We start from the raw sequence: 15,192 nt of genomic DNA on the forward strand, positions 1-15,192 counted from the left end.
GGAAAGACAATGAATTCTGTTTTGTCCATGTTCAGTTTTAGGAATCGAGCAGAGAAGGATGAAATAGCAGACAGACATTGTGGGAATCTGGTTAGTAGGGAGGTAATGTCAGGTCCAGAGAGGTAGATCTGTGTGTCATCGGCATAGAGATGATACTGAAAGCCGTGGGACTCTATGAGCTGTCCCAGGCCGAAGGTGTAAATGGAGAACAGCAGGGGTCCAAGAACTGAGCCTTGGGGGACCCCGACAGATAGGGGGTGAGATGAGGAGGTGGTGTGAGAGTGGGAGGCGCTGAAAGTTCGGTCGGTTAAGTATGAGGAGATCCAAGATAGGGCCAAGTCTGTGATGCCCAGAGATGAGAGAATCTGTAGCATAAGGGAGTGGTCTACTTTGTCAAAGGCAGAGGACAGGTTCAGGAGGAGGAGGACAGAGTAGTGTAGAAGGCAGAGGACAGGTCCAGGAGGAGGAGGATAGAGTAGTGTAGAGGGCAGAGGACAGGTCCAGGAGGAGGAGGACAGAGTAGTGTAGAGGACAGGTCCAGGAGGAGGAGGGCAGAGTAGTGTAGAAGGTAGAGGACAGGTCCAGGAGGAGGAGGACAGAGTAGGGTAGAATATAGAAAAAAGATTCCGGTCTTTGTGAGCGCTAGTAATAGATCTTTGGTCTTTGATCTTTTAAGAAATTTGGCTTTATTATTAATAACATAAAGCTCTTGTATTAACACAACGCGTTTCAGCAAGATACACTCGCCATCCTCAGGTGTAACGAGCACTTCACACACATTAAATTTATAGATAAAATAAAACAACCCCACAAGTGAGACTCATTATTTTATCTAAATTTAATGTGTGTGAAGTGCTCTTGTTACACCTGAGGATGGCGAGTGTATCTTGCTGAAACGCGTTGTGTTAATACAAGAGCTTTATGTTATTAATAATAAAGCCAAATTTCTTAAAAGATCAAAGACCAAAGATCTATTACTAGCGCTCACAAAGACCGGAATCTTTTTTCTATATGCCTACTCCCATAAGGGAATCCGGGTAGAGCTGCTGTGAGTAATAGAATCCATCAGATCATTTGAACTAACAGCGGGAGGACACAGGTCCGCACAGAGCTCCAGGATTTAAAAGTCGGTCAATCTGAAGCCAGCAGCGGCAACAAACCTGGATCCACCCAGCAAAACAACGGATAACGCCAGCTGAGACAGTCCCTCATCCCCCAAAGGAATTATACATCTAACACCGGGGTTGTGCGAGGGCGCACAACCTAACCAGGTGAGCAGTTCTATAATATAAATATACAGAAATCACTCCACGGGTGCTTCTCATATGCGCTATATTTTTATCTCTACAGAGTAGGGTAGAAGGCAGAGGACAGGTCCAGGAGGAGGAGGACAGAGTAATGTAGAGGACAGGTCCAAGAGGAGGACAGAGTAATGTAGAGGACAGGTCCAAGAGGAGGACAGAGTAGTGTAGAAGGCAGAGGACAGGTCCAGGAGGAGGAGGATAGAGTAGTGTCGCTTGGCTTTGTCAGTTAGTAGGTCATTGGTGACTTTAGCTAGGGCAGTTTCAGTGGAATGATTGGGTCGGAAACCAGATTGTAACTGGTCAAGGAGAGAGCAGGAGGAGGGGTATGAGGACAGTTCAAGATGGACATGCTGTTCCAGTAGATTTGAGGCATAAGGAAGAAGTGATATGGGGCGATAGTTTGACACCGAGGATGGGTCAAGGGAGAGATTTTTGAGGATGGGTGTGATGGAGGCATGTTTAAAGCATGAAGGGAATACACCAGTTCTTAGTGATAGGTTGAAGATTTGGGTTAGGGTTGGGATGAGGACTGTGGTGAGATTGAGTATGAGGTGCGATGGGAGTGGATCAAGCAGACAAGGTTGTGAGATGTGATCTTGAGAGTAGAGTGGAAAGATGATCTTCCGTCATGGTGCAGAAGCTGGATTTGGAGGAAAGAGGGCTGAGTAGTTGTGAGGAGTGGCTGTGGTGATTGTGGGCCAAAGCTTGCTCTGAAGTTGTCAATCTTCTGCATGAAGAAAGAGGCAAAGTCTTCAGCTAAGATGAGAGGAGAGGGAGGTGGTGCCGGGGGACGGAGGGAAGAGTTGAAAGTGTTGACTAGCTGTTTAGGGTTGTGAGACAGAGAGGATATGAGGGATGAGAAGTAGGTTTGTTTTGCAGCAGTGAGTTATGATCCGGAACCATGGAAGACAACCATAAATCATTGGTAAAAGGTGACAAGAGCATTGGCAACTAATCTGGCCGCCATCCCCTTACTAACCATCAACACTAGAAGTAGCTGAGGGGTGAACCAACATCCTGTGCACCGTGAACCCAGCCAGAGAACTAGCTATCCTAAAGGAAGGAAAGATGAATAACTCTCTGCCTCAGAAAATAGATAAAGAATAGCAAGCCCCCCATATTCAAAGACTGCGGTGATATAGGAAAACACAATACACAGATGATAGGATTAGCAAAAGGTGAGGCCTTACTGACTAAATAGGACAGGATAGGAAAGGGACTGATGGTGGCCAGAGAAAAACCCTGGAAAAATCCAACAACTTGATAGTACAAAAAGGCCTCAGATCTCTAGATCTGAACTCCGTCCTATACCAGGCACTCTTGTCATACCAATGAACAGAAAGCAGGAACCATTACAAATTCAAAAAGCAACAAACACATGGACTTATAGGAGCAATACTCCAAACATAGCTGCAGGGAGCTTCCCAGCTAAGCAACTGAGAGGGAAGATCCCTGCATGCAAATAAACTGACAATAACCACAGCAAATGACAAACTCAGATAAGAGCAAAAAGAACCAAACAACAAAGAGCCAAACACTTATCTGAGGTAGATGTGGTCTGGAGCAGGATGAAGCAGGCTGGTGAATAAGGAACAACTGACATCCGGCATAGCCTGCTATCAGACCAGGAATTAAATAGGCAGAGAGTTGGCAATAGAAACGCCCATTGCTCAACACACCTGGTCTCTGTCCAAACCATTCTTGGCCACAAGAGGGAGCCTCACAGCAGCCAAAGCATAACTGACATTCACAACAGTATCCCCCCTTGAGGAGGGGTCACCGAACCCTCACCAACGCCACCGGGTCGCTCAGGATGAGCATGATGGAAGGCGCGAACCAACCTGTCCGCATGAATGTCAGAAGCCACAACCCAAGAGTTATCCTCCTGCCCATAACCCTTCCATTTCACAAGGTACTGAAGCTGTCGCCTACTGCGACAGGAATCCAGAATTTTTTCAACCTCATACTCCAGATCCGCTTGTACCAAAACAGGGTCAGGAGGCGCTGCTGCAGGAACTGCCGGCTCCACATGTTTCTTCAACAAGGACTTATGGAAGACATTGTGAAGCTTAAATGACACAGGCAGAGTCAAACGGAAAGATACAGGGTTGATAATCTCCGAAATCTTATAAGGTCCAATAAATCTGGGCTTAAATTTAGGAGATGGAACTCTCATAGGAATATTTTTAGAGGATAACCACACCACGTCCCCTACTTTAAACCGGGGACCAACAGTCCGACGCCGGTTGGCAAACTTTTCGGCAGTTTCTTGGGACTGAAACAATTTATTCACTATCTGCCCCCAAATCTGCTGCATTCTGTGTACCACCGAATTCACCCCTGGACAGTCAGACGCCTCAAGCTGCCCTGAGAGGAACCTGGGGTGATACCCAAAATTGCAGAAAAAGGGGGACACCAATGTGGTAGAGCTAGCTCTATTAAGGGCAAATTCAGCCAAAGGCAAAAACGAAACCCAGTTATCCTGATCCGCAGAAACAAAACACCGTAAATAGGTCTCCAGGGTCTGGTTAGCCCTTTCAGTCTGACCGTTGGTCTGAGGATGAAACGCAGAGGAGAAAGACAGCTGAACACCCAATTTGGAACAAAAAATCCTCCAAAACCTGGATACAAACTGCACCCCTCTGTCAGAAACAATGTTTTCGGGAATACCATGCAAACGAACAACATGTTTGAAAAACAAAGGCACCAACTCTGATGAAGACGGTAACTTAGATAGGTGAACCAAGTGGACCATCTTGGAGAATCTGTCACAGATCACCCAAATCACAGTCATTTTCTGAGAGACGGGAAGCTCTGAAATAAAATCCATAAAGATGTGCGTACAAGGTTTCTTAGATACCGGCAAAGGCAATAAAAGCCCACTAGAACGTGAACAACAGGGCTTGGACCTAGAACAAACTCCACACAACTGCACAAAACGACGGACATGCCGGGACAGGGAAGGCCACCAAAAAGAGCGTCTCACAAGATCCCGAATACCAAAAATGCCAGGATGACCCGCCAAAACAGAGCAATGAACTTCAAAGACAACTCTGTCTCTCCATTTGTCCGGGACAAACAGTTTCCCTGTAGGACATCTCTCAGGTTTATCCCCCTGAAATTCCGCCAGTGCCAACCGCAGATCAGGCGAAATGGCCGAGAAAACTACACCATCATTCAGGATAGTAGACGGTTCGACAACCTCCAAAGAGTCAGCGCAGAAACTCCTGGAAAGGACATCGGCCTTAACATTCTTGGTGCCTGGCAAAAAAGAGACCACAAAATTAAACCGGGTAAAAAACAAAGCCCACCTGGCCTGCCGAGGATTCAACCTCTTGGCAGATTCCAGATAGGTAAGATTCTTGTGGTCCGTAAGCACCACAACTTAATGTCTAGCCCCCTCCAACCAATGCCTCCACTCTTCAAATGCCCACTGCATAGCCAATAATTCCCGGTTCCCCACATCATAATTCCATTCAGAAGGAGCAAACTTCCGAGAGAAAAAGGCACAGGGCTTAAGTTTACCCGAAGTAGCGTCTCGTTGAGACAGAACAGCTCCTGCTCCGATCTCTGAGGCATTGAGCTCAACTTGAAATGGGCGAGACACCTCAGGTTGCTGCAGGACTGGGGCAGAAGTGAATTTCCTTTTAAGCTCCTGGAAGGCCACAATCGCCTCTGGGGTCCAATGCTCTGCATCAGCTCCCTTCTTGGTCAAATCTGTCAGAGGTTTGACAATGGCAGAAAAATTGGCTATAAATTTACGGTAAAAATTGGCAAACCCCAAAAACTGCTGTAGGGATTTTAGAGAAGTCGGTTGCACCCAGTCGTAAATAGTCTGAACCTTAACCAGGTTCATTTCGATAGCGGAGGGAGACAAGATGAAGCCCAAAAAGGAAATCCTTTGCACCCCAAAGATGCACTTTGACCCCTTAACGTACAGTGCATGATCCTTAAGTATCTGAAAAACAGCCCGTACTTGCCCAACATGAGAGTCCCAATCATCAGAAAAAATCAAGATGTCATCCAAATAGACAATCAAAAATTTACCAATAAGGTCCTGAAAAATATCATTCATGAAGGCCTGGAAGACGGAGGGTGCATTAGTGAGCCCAAAAGGCATCACTAGGTACTCAAAATGCCCCTCAGGATTATTAAAAGCCGTCTTCCATTCATCACCCTCCTTAATACGGATGAGATTATACGCACCCTTGAGATCCAGTTTCGTAAACCATTTGGCACTCTTCACTCTAGAGAACAGATCAGACATCAGAGGCAAAGGGTACTGATATTTGACCGTAATTTTATTAAGAAGACGGTAATCAATACAAGGCCTCAACGAACCATCTTTCTTAGCAACAAAGAAAAAGCCAGCACCCAAAGGAGAAGAAGAGGGCCGAATGTGCCCCTTCTCCAATGATTCCCTGATGTATGACCGCATGGCATCATGTTCGGGCACAGACAAGTTGAAAATCCGCCCCTTGGGAAATTTACAACCGGGCACCAGCTCAATGGCAGTCACAGTCCCGGTGTGGGGGCAGAGAATCAGATTCCTGGTCATTAAATACATCACGGAAATCAGACAAGAAAGCCGGAACATCAACTGCCTGAGCAGACGTGGAGGACACGGAAAGGTCCTGATGCAAACCTTGACAACCCCAACTAGCTACCGACAAGGATCTCCAGTCAAGAACCGGATTATGGGTCTGCAAATGGTTTCTGCCAAAGGGGTAGCATCAATGCCCCTTAAAGGAATAGGAGTTTGCAAAGGAACCATGGGGAAACCACAATCCCTAGCAAACCCAAAATCCATCAAATTGAGCGCTGCCCCTGAGTCCACAAAGGCAAATGCAGAAAAGGAAGACAATGAGCAAATCAATGTGACAGACAAAAGAAACTTTGGTTGCAAAGAACCCACAGTAACAGAAGTAGCCAATCTCCTTTCACGTTTAGGGCAGACAGAGATGTTATGAGAAGCGTCTCCACAATAGAAGCACAGTCTATTCTTCCGTCTGAACCCCTGCCGACTAGCATTAGAAAGGACCCTATCACACTCCATAGGCTCCCAAGGCTGTTCCACAGGCACAAAACCAGCAGGTATCTTCCTGCGCTCACGTAACCGCCTATCAATCTGAATGGCCAAGGTCATAGAGGCATCAAGACCAGAAGGGACGGGGAATCCCACCATTACATCCTTCACAACATCCGCAACACCCTTGCGAAAAACAGCCGCAAGCGCGTCATCATTCCATTTGGTAAGGACTGCCCACTTTCGAAATTTCAGACAAAACGTTTCTGCAGAATCCAGACCCTGAGTGAAGGACAACAAGACCTTTTCTGCTTGGTCCACAATATTGGGTTCGTCATATAATAAACCCAAGGCCTGAAAAAAGGAGTCCACATCATTGAGAATCTGATCATCAGACGCTAAAGAGAAGGCCCAGTCCTGAGGGTCACCACGCAGCAAGGAGATGACAATCTTAACCTGCTGTACGGGATTCTCTGAGGACTTAGGGCGCAGGTCAAAAAATAATTTACAATTATTCCTGAAGCTCAAAAATCTCGACCTATCTCCCGAAAAAAATTCAGGAACGGGAATCTTAGACTCTGCAAGGGGAGTCTGTGCAAGATAAGACTCTATACGACGAACCTGAGCATCAAGATGAGCAACACGCTGACCCAATTCATCCATGCTAGACAAAAGAAATCTTCCACGGAACCCAAAGAAAAAGAGGAAATACACCAAAAAAAAAATTCTCAGCAGACTTTTTTCTCTATTTTTTTTTTTCCTTCTTAAGAGTACCCTTTAAATTTGTTGGCCAGATGTACTGTTATGATCCGGAATCATGGAAGACCACCACAAATCATTGGCAAAAGGTGACAAGAGCATTGGCAACTAATCTGGCCGCCATCCCCTTACTAACCATCACAACTAGAAGTAGCCGAGGGGTGAACTAACATCCTGTGCACCGCGAACCCAGCCGGAGAACTAACTATCCTAAAGGTAGGAAAGATGAATAACTCTCTGCCTCAGAAAATAGACAAGAATAGCAAGTCCTCAACATTCAAAGACTGCGGTGATATAGGAAAAACACAATACACAGGTAGATGACAGGATTAGCAAAAGGTGAGGCCCCCGCTGACTAAAATAGGAAAGGACAGGAAAGGGACTGATGGTGGCAAGAGAAAAACCCTGCAAAAATCCAAAAACCTGATAGTACAAAAAGCCTTCAGATCGCTGGATCTGAACTCCGTCCTATACCAGGCGCTCTTGTCATACCAATGAACAGAAAGCAGGAACCATGACAAATTCAAGAAGCAACAAACACATGGACTTATAGGAGCAATACTCCAAACATAGCTGCAGGGAGCTTTCCAGCTAAGCAACTGAGAGGGAAGATCCCTGCATGCAAATAAACTGACAATAACCACAGCAAATGACAGGACTCAGATAAGAGCAAAAAGAACCAAGCAACAAATAAAGAGCCAAGCACTTACCTGGGGTAGATGTGGTCTGGAGCAGAATGAAGCAGGCTGGTGAACAAAGAACTGACATCCGGCATAGCCTGCTATCAGACCATGGTTTAAATAGGCAGAGAGTTAGCAATAGAAACGCCCATTGCTCAACACACCTGGTCTCTGTCCAAACCATTCCTGGCCACAAGAGGGAGCCTCACAGCAGCCAAAGCATAACTGACATTCACAACAGCAGTGAGTGTGGACTTGAAGGTGGTGAGGGACTCTTTTATATGCAATGAAGTGCTCCGTGGAATGAGACCTTCCATATGCGCTCAGCACTTCTGGAAGCCCGTCTCAGTTGTTTAGTCTGGCTGGTGCGCCAGGGTTGCCTGTTGATTGTGCGGGTTTTGGTGTGTGTGAGGGGGGCAGCTGATTCGAGACCTGCAGAACTCACAGAACTGGAAAATGTCTCCAAGGAAGAGCAGAGCATGCAAGACGAGCCAGGAATCTCACAGAACTGGAAGACGTCTCCAACGAAGAGCAGAGCATGCAAGACGAGCCAGGAATCTCACAGAACTGGAAGACGTCTCCAAGGAAGAATGAAGGAAAATCCCTCAAACAAGAATTGAAAGACTTTGTTGCTACAAGCTGTGATACTCGCCAAAGGAGGTGCTCCTAGGGACTAACCATGGAGGGTGCATAGACTTTTGCATCGGCTCATCTGTCAATTTTTAATAATGATTAACACTTTTTTTTTTTTTACCTAAAATACCAAGTAAATGCGTCCGCTTCAACTAAGCCTTTCAACTTGCTAAACTGTTCACAATAACAATTTTGAGCAGGGGTGCACAAACTTTTACATGCCACAGTGACTGCACCAGCAGAATAGTGAGTGCAGCTCTGGAGTATAATACAGGAGGTAACTCAGGATCAGTAATGTATGTACACAGTGACTGCACCAGCAGAATAGTGAGTGCAGCTCTGGAGTATAATACAGGAGGTAACTCAGGATCAGTAATGTATGTACACAGTGACTGCACCAGCAGAATAGTGAGTGCTGCTCTGGAGTATAATACAGGAGGTAACTCAGGATCAGTAATGTATGTACACAGTGATTGCACCAGCAGAATAGTGAGTGCTGCTCTGGAGTATAATACAGGAGGTAACTCAGGATCAGTAATGTATGTACACAGTGACTGCACCAGCAGAATAGTGAGTGCAGCTCTGGAGTATAATACAGGAGGTAACTCACGATCAGTAATGTAATGTATGTACACAGTGACTGCACCAGCAGAATAGTGAGTGCAGCTCTGGAGTATAATACAGGAGGTAACTCACGATCAGTAATGTATGTACACAGTGGTATTATTTTTTTTTGGGGGGTCACTTTGTAATTTCAGCCTTATTTCTTCTAGTGTATATTTTCCCGGGGGTGGTAGCTCGGTGTATTTGGGGGGTCCGTTATGTTTTGGTGTATTCTGAGTGCGGCTCCTTTTCCAGGCGTGCTGCACCTCCTGGAGCATGAGGAGGAGTACACCTTCACTCTGCCCTGCGCCTACGCCCGCTCCATCCTCACCGTACCATGGGTGGAGCTCGGAGGGAAGGTGACTGTGAACTGCTCCAAGACCGGCTACTCTGCAGCCATCACCTTCCACACAAAGCCTTTCTATGGAGGAAAGTTACACAGGTGAGGGGTGGTCCGGTAACTGTCCGGGGAATATGGAGGGGTGGTCCGGTCATTGTCCGGGGGAGGTGGAGGGGTGGTCCGGTCACTGTCCAGAGGGAGGAGGAGGGGTTGTCCGGTCACTGACCGGGGGAGGAAGAGGGGTTGTCCGGTCACTGACCGGGGGAGGAAGAGGGGTTGTCCGTTCACTGAACGGGGGAGGAGGAGGGATAGTTTGGTCACTGTCCAGGAGGAGGAGGAGTGGTGGTCCAGTCACTGTCTAGAGGAAGAGGAGGGGTGGTCTGGGCACTTTGCCGAGGAGGAGGGATGGTCCGGTCACTGTCCAGGGGAAAGGTGTGCTCTGAGTGGAGGTGGCGGGGGGTGTGGGTGGTCCGATGTTGGCAGTGGGGTCCGCACAGTATCATGGCGGCGTCCTGTGTGTTTTCGTTGTCAGGGTAACCGGGGAGGTGAAGCACAACCCCTCCAACACGGTGGTGTGTAAGATTCAGGGCGAGTGGAACAGCGTCCTGGAGTTCACGTCCAGCAGCGGAGACACCCGATGTGTGGACCTGACCAAGCTGCCGGTGACGAGGAAGCGGGTGCGGCCGGTGGAGAAGCAGGGACTGTTCGAGTCCAGGTGATTGTACAGAGAATATACAGACTGGTAGATCTTGCTTGGTCTGGGGTTGTCATGGCGACAGTAAGAAGCTGTTGCTTCTGTGCATGGATTTCCTTGCTGTCATGTGACCTCCCCTTTGTTGAAGATGACAAAGGTCATGTAACAGTAAACCTGTGCAGAGACATTATATTGATGTTACCATGACAACTCCAGAGCAAGCACAATATTTCTGTGTCTGGTATGGAGCCGAGCAGCCGCTACAGTGTTGTGTAAATGTAATACACTGCTGATGGGGAACAGAGCACGGGGGTCAGCGCGGACTGCAATCACTGGGGGGCTGCCATTCCCCAGAGGTGACACAGCCCCACGCGCACCCGCCGCTCATCGCTTGCCCCCGCGCACTCATTGCTGCCCCCCCTTCCCCCCGTGCACCCACCGCTCTTGTTTCTGGTGTCCAGGAGGCTCTGGTGTCACGTGACTGAAGCCCTGATGGCGAAGAACATCGACAAGGCCACTGAGCACAAGAGGGCGCTAGAAGAGCGGCAGAGGGCGGAGGAGCGGCACCGCGCCGACACCGAGACGCCGTGGAAAACAAAGTACTTCTCCAAGGAGGTAAGTCCAAGCAATACAGGACCCGCTGTACTGATCCTGACCTATTTCCTCCAGTCACATCCAGAGCTGCAGTCATTGTTCTGCTGTTACTGTTGCATGCAGTTGTTCTTGGTGTGACCTAGCCTGAAACGCTCTGTGCTGCTGTTTTCTGCCTGTATTTGGGGTGGGGCCCCCTGTAATCTGTGTGTCTCTTGCAGGGTGACGGCTGGATCTATAACCGCCCGCTGTGGAAGAGCTGCAGCTCCGGACCATAGACGAAGTCTGGGCAGGACCCGCACCGCCGAGGACTGGAGCCCAGCAATGCTGTGTACTGGCCCCTGCTCTAGGGGGCCGTGTCTCTGCACCCCTTTGTAACCCCTCCCCCTGCTCTTGGATTCGGGGTCTGTGGATAGAGACGTCTCTCTGCTCTGAGCTCTCATCCAGTATTACGTGGCCTCTGACCGGCCCCCGAGCCGCCCCGGGACCGCTCCCTGCGCGGGAGCTTCTGTGGAGCTGGAAGTCGTCTCGTCTGCTGTGGAGCGTCCGCGCTGGATGTGACCACAATCTGCTGCGGTCAGAATTAACCCTTTCCCTGCACATGCTGCCTGTGGATTGTGAGAGGAGCTGGGGTCTGCGATTTTAACCCCTCTCCTGCCATGGCCTCACTGATCATACACCAGACGGGGTGCAGCCTGCGCAGTGACTGGAGGACGCAGCTTCTCTGTACAGTACGAGTGGTGCCTTATCTTTTCTGAATGTCGTCTTCCAATCTGGTGTGAGCGGCCCCCTCTCTGGACGGCGGCTCCGGAGCAGCGGGAGGGGGGGCGTCCGTGTGATGGAGGAATGAGAATAAATCGTAAATTGTCTCTGGCCTGAGTCATCTCTCCACATTCACCGTATAACACTAGTGATAGCTCCAATCACCTCCAGAGCTGCAGTCACTATTCTGCTATTACATTATGTCTTATCTTCCAGTCACCTCCAGAGCTGCAGTCACTATTCTGCTGTTACATCAGGTCTTATCCTCCAGTCACCTCCAGAGCTGCAATCACTATTCTGCTGTTACATCAGGTCTTATCCTCCAGTCACCTCCAGAGCTGCCAGTTTCCTTTGGCAGGTGATTCTACACCTGATGTCCTTGTCTCCCAGCAGAGCTGCAGTTGGTTTGTATTAATCCGTCCCCACTGATGATGGTTTATTCTGGGGGTGGGAAACCTTTTTTTTCTGCCAAGAAGCAGTTGGAAATTTCTACCAACCTTTGGGGGCTGCACAAGATGATCAACTTGAAAATTACCTGCTATGTTTGGACAAACAATTAACTCCTCCCCCCTCCGCCCTGGTTCCTTGAGCGGCTTCTCTTTGGTGCAGCTCTGATGTTCGGTGATATTGATTATGTTACTTATCACAACTGCTTTTCCAGGTTTGTCTTGGGCTGGAGCGCAGTCAACTCAACTGTGAAACATTTTGTAAATCGTATACATCACGTAGGAGACGCTGGGACTGCTGTATATACATCATATAGGAGTCGCTGGGACTGCTGTATATGCATATAGGAGATGCTGGGACTGCTGTATATACAGTTAGGTTCAGAAATATTTGGACAGTGACACAATTTTGGCGAGTTGGGCTCTGCATGCCACCACATTGGATTTGAAATGAAACCTCTACAACAGAATTCAAGTGCAGATTGTAACGTTTAATTTGAAGGTTTGAACAAAAATATCTGATAGAAATTGTAGGAATTGTCACATTTCTTTACAAACACTCCACATTTTAGGAGGTCAAAAGTAATTGGACAAATAAACCAAACCCAAACAAAATATTTTTATTTTCAATATTTTGTTGCGAATCCTTTGGAGGCAATCACTGCCTTAAGTCTGGAACCCATGGACATCACCAAACGCTGGGTTTCCTCCTTCTTAATGCTTTGCCAGGCCTTTACAGTCGCAGCCTTCAGGTCTTGCTTGTTTGTGGGTCTTTCCGTCTTAAGTCTGGATTTGAGCAAGTGAAATGCATGCTCAATTGGGTTAAGATCTGGTGATTGACTTGGCCAGTGCAGAATGTTCCACTTTTTTGCACTCATGAACTCCTGGGTAGCTTTGGCTGTATGCTTGGGGTCATTGTCCATCTGTACTATGAAGCGCCGTCCGATCAACTTTGCGGCATTTGGCTGAATCTGGGCTGAAAGTATATCCCGGTACACTTCAGAATTCATCCGGCTACTCTTGTCTGCTGTTATGTCATCAATAAACACAAGTGACCCAGTGCCATTGAAAGCCATGCATGCCCATGCCATCACGTTGCCTCCACCATGTTTTACAGAGGATGTGGTGTGCCTTGGATCATGTGCCGTTCCCTTTCTTCTCCACACTTTTTTCTTCCCATCATTCTGGTACAGGTTGATCTTGGTCTCATCTGTCCATAGAATACTTTTCCAGAACTGAGCTGGCTTCATGAGGTGTTTTTCAGCAAATTTAACTCTGGCCTGTCTATTTTTGGAATTGATGAATGGTTTGCATCTAGATGTGAACCCTTTGTATTTACTTTCATGGAGTCTTCTCTTTGCTGATGACTTAGAGACAGATACACCTACTTCACTGAGAGTGTTCTGGACTTCAGTTGATGTTGTGAACGGGTTCTTCTTCACCAAAGAAAGTATGCGGCGATCATCCACCACTGTTGTCATCCGTGGACGCCCAGGCCTTTTTGAGTTCCCAAGCTCACCAGTCAATTCCTTTTTTCTCAGAATGTACCCGACTGTTGATTTTGCTACTCCAAGCATGTCTGCTATCTCTCTGATGGATTTTTTTTTTTCTTTCAGCCTCAGGATGTTTTGCTTCACCTCAATTGAGAGTTCCTTAGACCGCATGTTGTCTGGTCACAGCAACAGCTTCCAAATGCAAAACCACACACCTGTAACCAACCCCAGACCTTTTAACTGCTTCATTGATTACAGGTTAACGAGGGAGACGCCTTCAGAGTTAATTGCAGCCCTTAGAGTCCCTTGTCCAATTACTTTTGGTCCCTTGAAAAAGAGGAGGCTATGCATTACAGAGCTATGATTCCTAAACCCTTTCTCCGATTTGGATGTGAAAACTCTCATATTGCAGCTGGGAGTGTGCACTTTCAGCCCATATTATATATATAATTGTATTTCTGAACATGTTTTTGTAAACAGCTAAAATAACAAAACTTGTGTCACTGTCCAAATATTTCTGGCCCTGACTGTACATCATACAGGAGACGCTGGGACTGCTGTGTATAGACCATAGAGGAGACGCTGGGACTGCTGTGTATATACATCATATAGGAGATGCCGGGACTGCTGTGTATATACATCATATAGGAGATGCTGGGACTGCTGTGTATAGACATCATACAGGAGACGCCGGGACTGCTGTGTATAGACATCATACAGGAGACGCCGGGACTGCTGTGTATAGACATCATACAGGAGACGCCGGGACTGCTGTGTATAGACATCATACTGGAGACGCAGGGACTGCTGTGTATAGACATCATATAGGTGAAGCCCGGACTGCTGTATAGACATCCTACACAAGACGTCGGGACTGCTGTGTATAGACATCCTTCAGGAGACGACGGGACTGCTGTGTATAGACATCATATAGGTGAAGCTTGGACTGCTGTATAGACATCCTACAGGAGACGCCTGGACTGCTGTATAGACATCCTATAGGAGACGCTGGGACTGCTTTATTTAAATAAAATAGGAAATGCTGGGACTGCTGTATATACATCATACAGGAGACGCCGGGACTGCTGTGTAGAGACATCATACAGGAGATGCCGGGACTGCTGTGTATAGACATCATACAGGAGACGCCGGGACTGCTGTGTATAGACATCATATAGGTGAAGCCTGGACTGCTGTATAGACATCCTACAGGAGACGCCTGGACTGCTGTATAGACATCATACAGGAGACGCAGGGGCAGCTGTATAGACATTATATAGTAGACGCTGGTGGCACATCCATCACAGGAGGGGCTGGGGCATATATATCACAGGAGGGGTACATATACAGTGGAGTGAAAGTGTTCTCCCCCTTCCTGATTTCTTGTTCTTTTCTATATTTGTTACAAATGTAAATATTAGACGAAGATAAAACAAGTAGCACAAAATGCAGATCATAAGTGAAGGTCTTTGTTTTTAAGGGAAAAAGAAACCCAAACCTCCAGCCTGTGTGTGAAAGTGATTGCCCCTAAACCTAATAACTGGTGAGGCCGCCCTTAGCAGGAACAACTGCAATAAAGCGTTAGCGATAACTGGCAATGATTCTTTTACAATGCTGTTGAGGCGTTTTGGCCGCTCATCTTTGCAGAATTGTTGTAATTCAGCCACATTGGAGGGTTTCCGCCTTCTTAAGGTCCGGCCACAGCATCTCAATCAGATTTGACTATTCTGCTCTAAAGTCTACATTTTGTGCTTCAAAGCAATTCACATGTGGACCTGCTGGTGTGTTTTGGGTCATTGTCCTGCTGCATAACCCAAGTGCTCTTCAGCTTGAGGTCACAAACAGATGGCCGGATATTCTC

General features: G+C 47.5%; 1 protein-coding gene across 1 annotated transcript in view; it reads left to right on the forward strand.

The window, feature by feature from the left end:
* Nucleotides 1–11,499, forward strand: part of OSBPL11 (oxysterol binding protein like 11) — a 50,580-nt gene extending 39,081 nt beyond the window's left edge. The window contains 4 exon segments of the mRNA XM_075316984.1: nucleotides 9,261–9,447; nucleotides 9,878–10,060; nucleotides 10,501–10,654; nucleotides 10,852–11,499. Of these exon segments, the coding sequence (XP_075173099.1) occupies nucleotides 9,261–9,447; nucleotides 9,878–10,060; nucleotides 10,501–10,654; nucleotides 10,852–10,908 (581 nt within the window). The 3' untranslated portion in view covers nucleotides 10,909–11,499.
* The last annotated feature ends 3,693 nt before the right edge of the window (nucleotides 11,500–15,192 follow it).

This window comes from Anomaloglossus baeobatrachus, chromosome 7, assembly GCF_048569485.1.
Source record: "Anomaloglossus baeobatrachus isolate aAnoBae1 chromosome 7, aAnoBae1.hap1, whole genome shotgun sequence".
Taxonomy (NCBI): Eukaryota; Metazoa; Chordata; class Amphibia; order Anura; family Aromobatidae; genus Anomaloglossus; species Anomaloglossus baeobatrachus.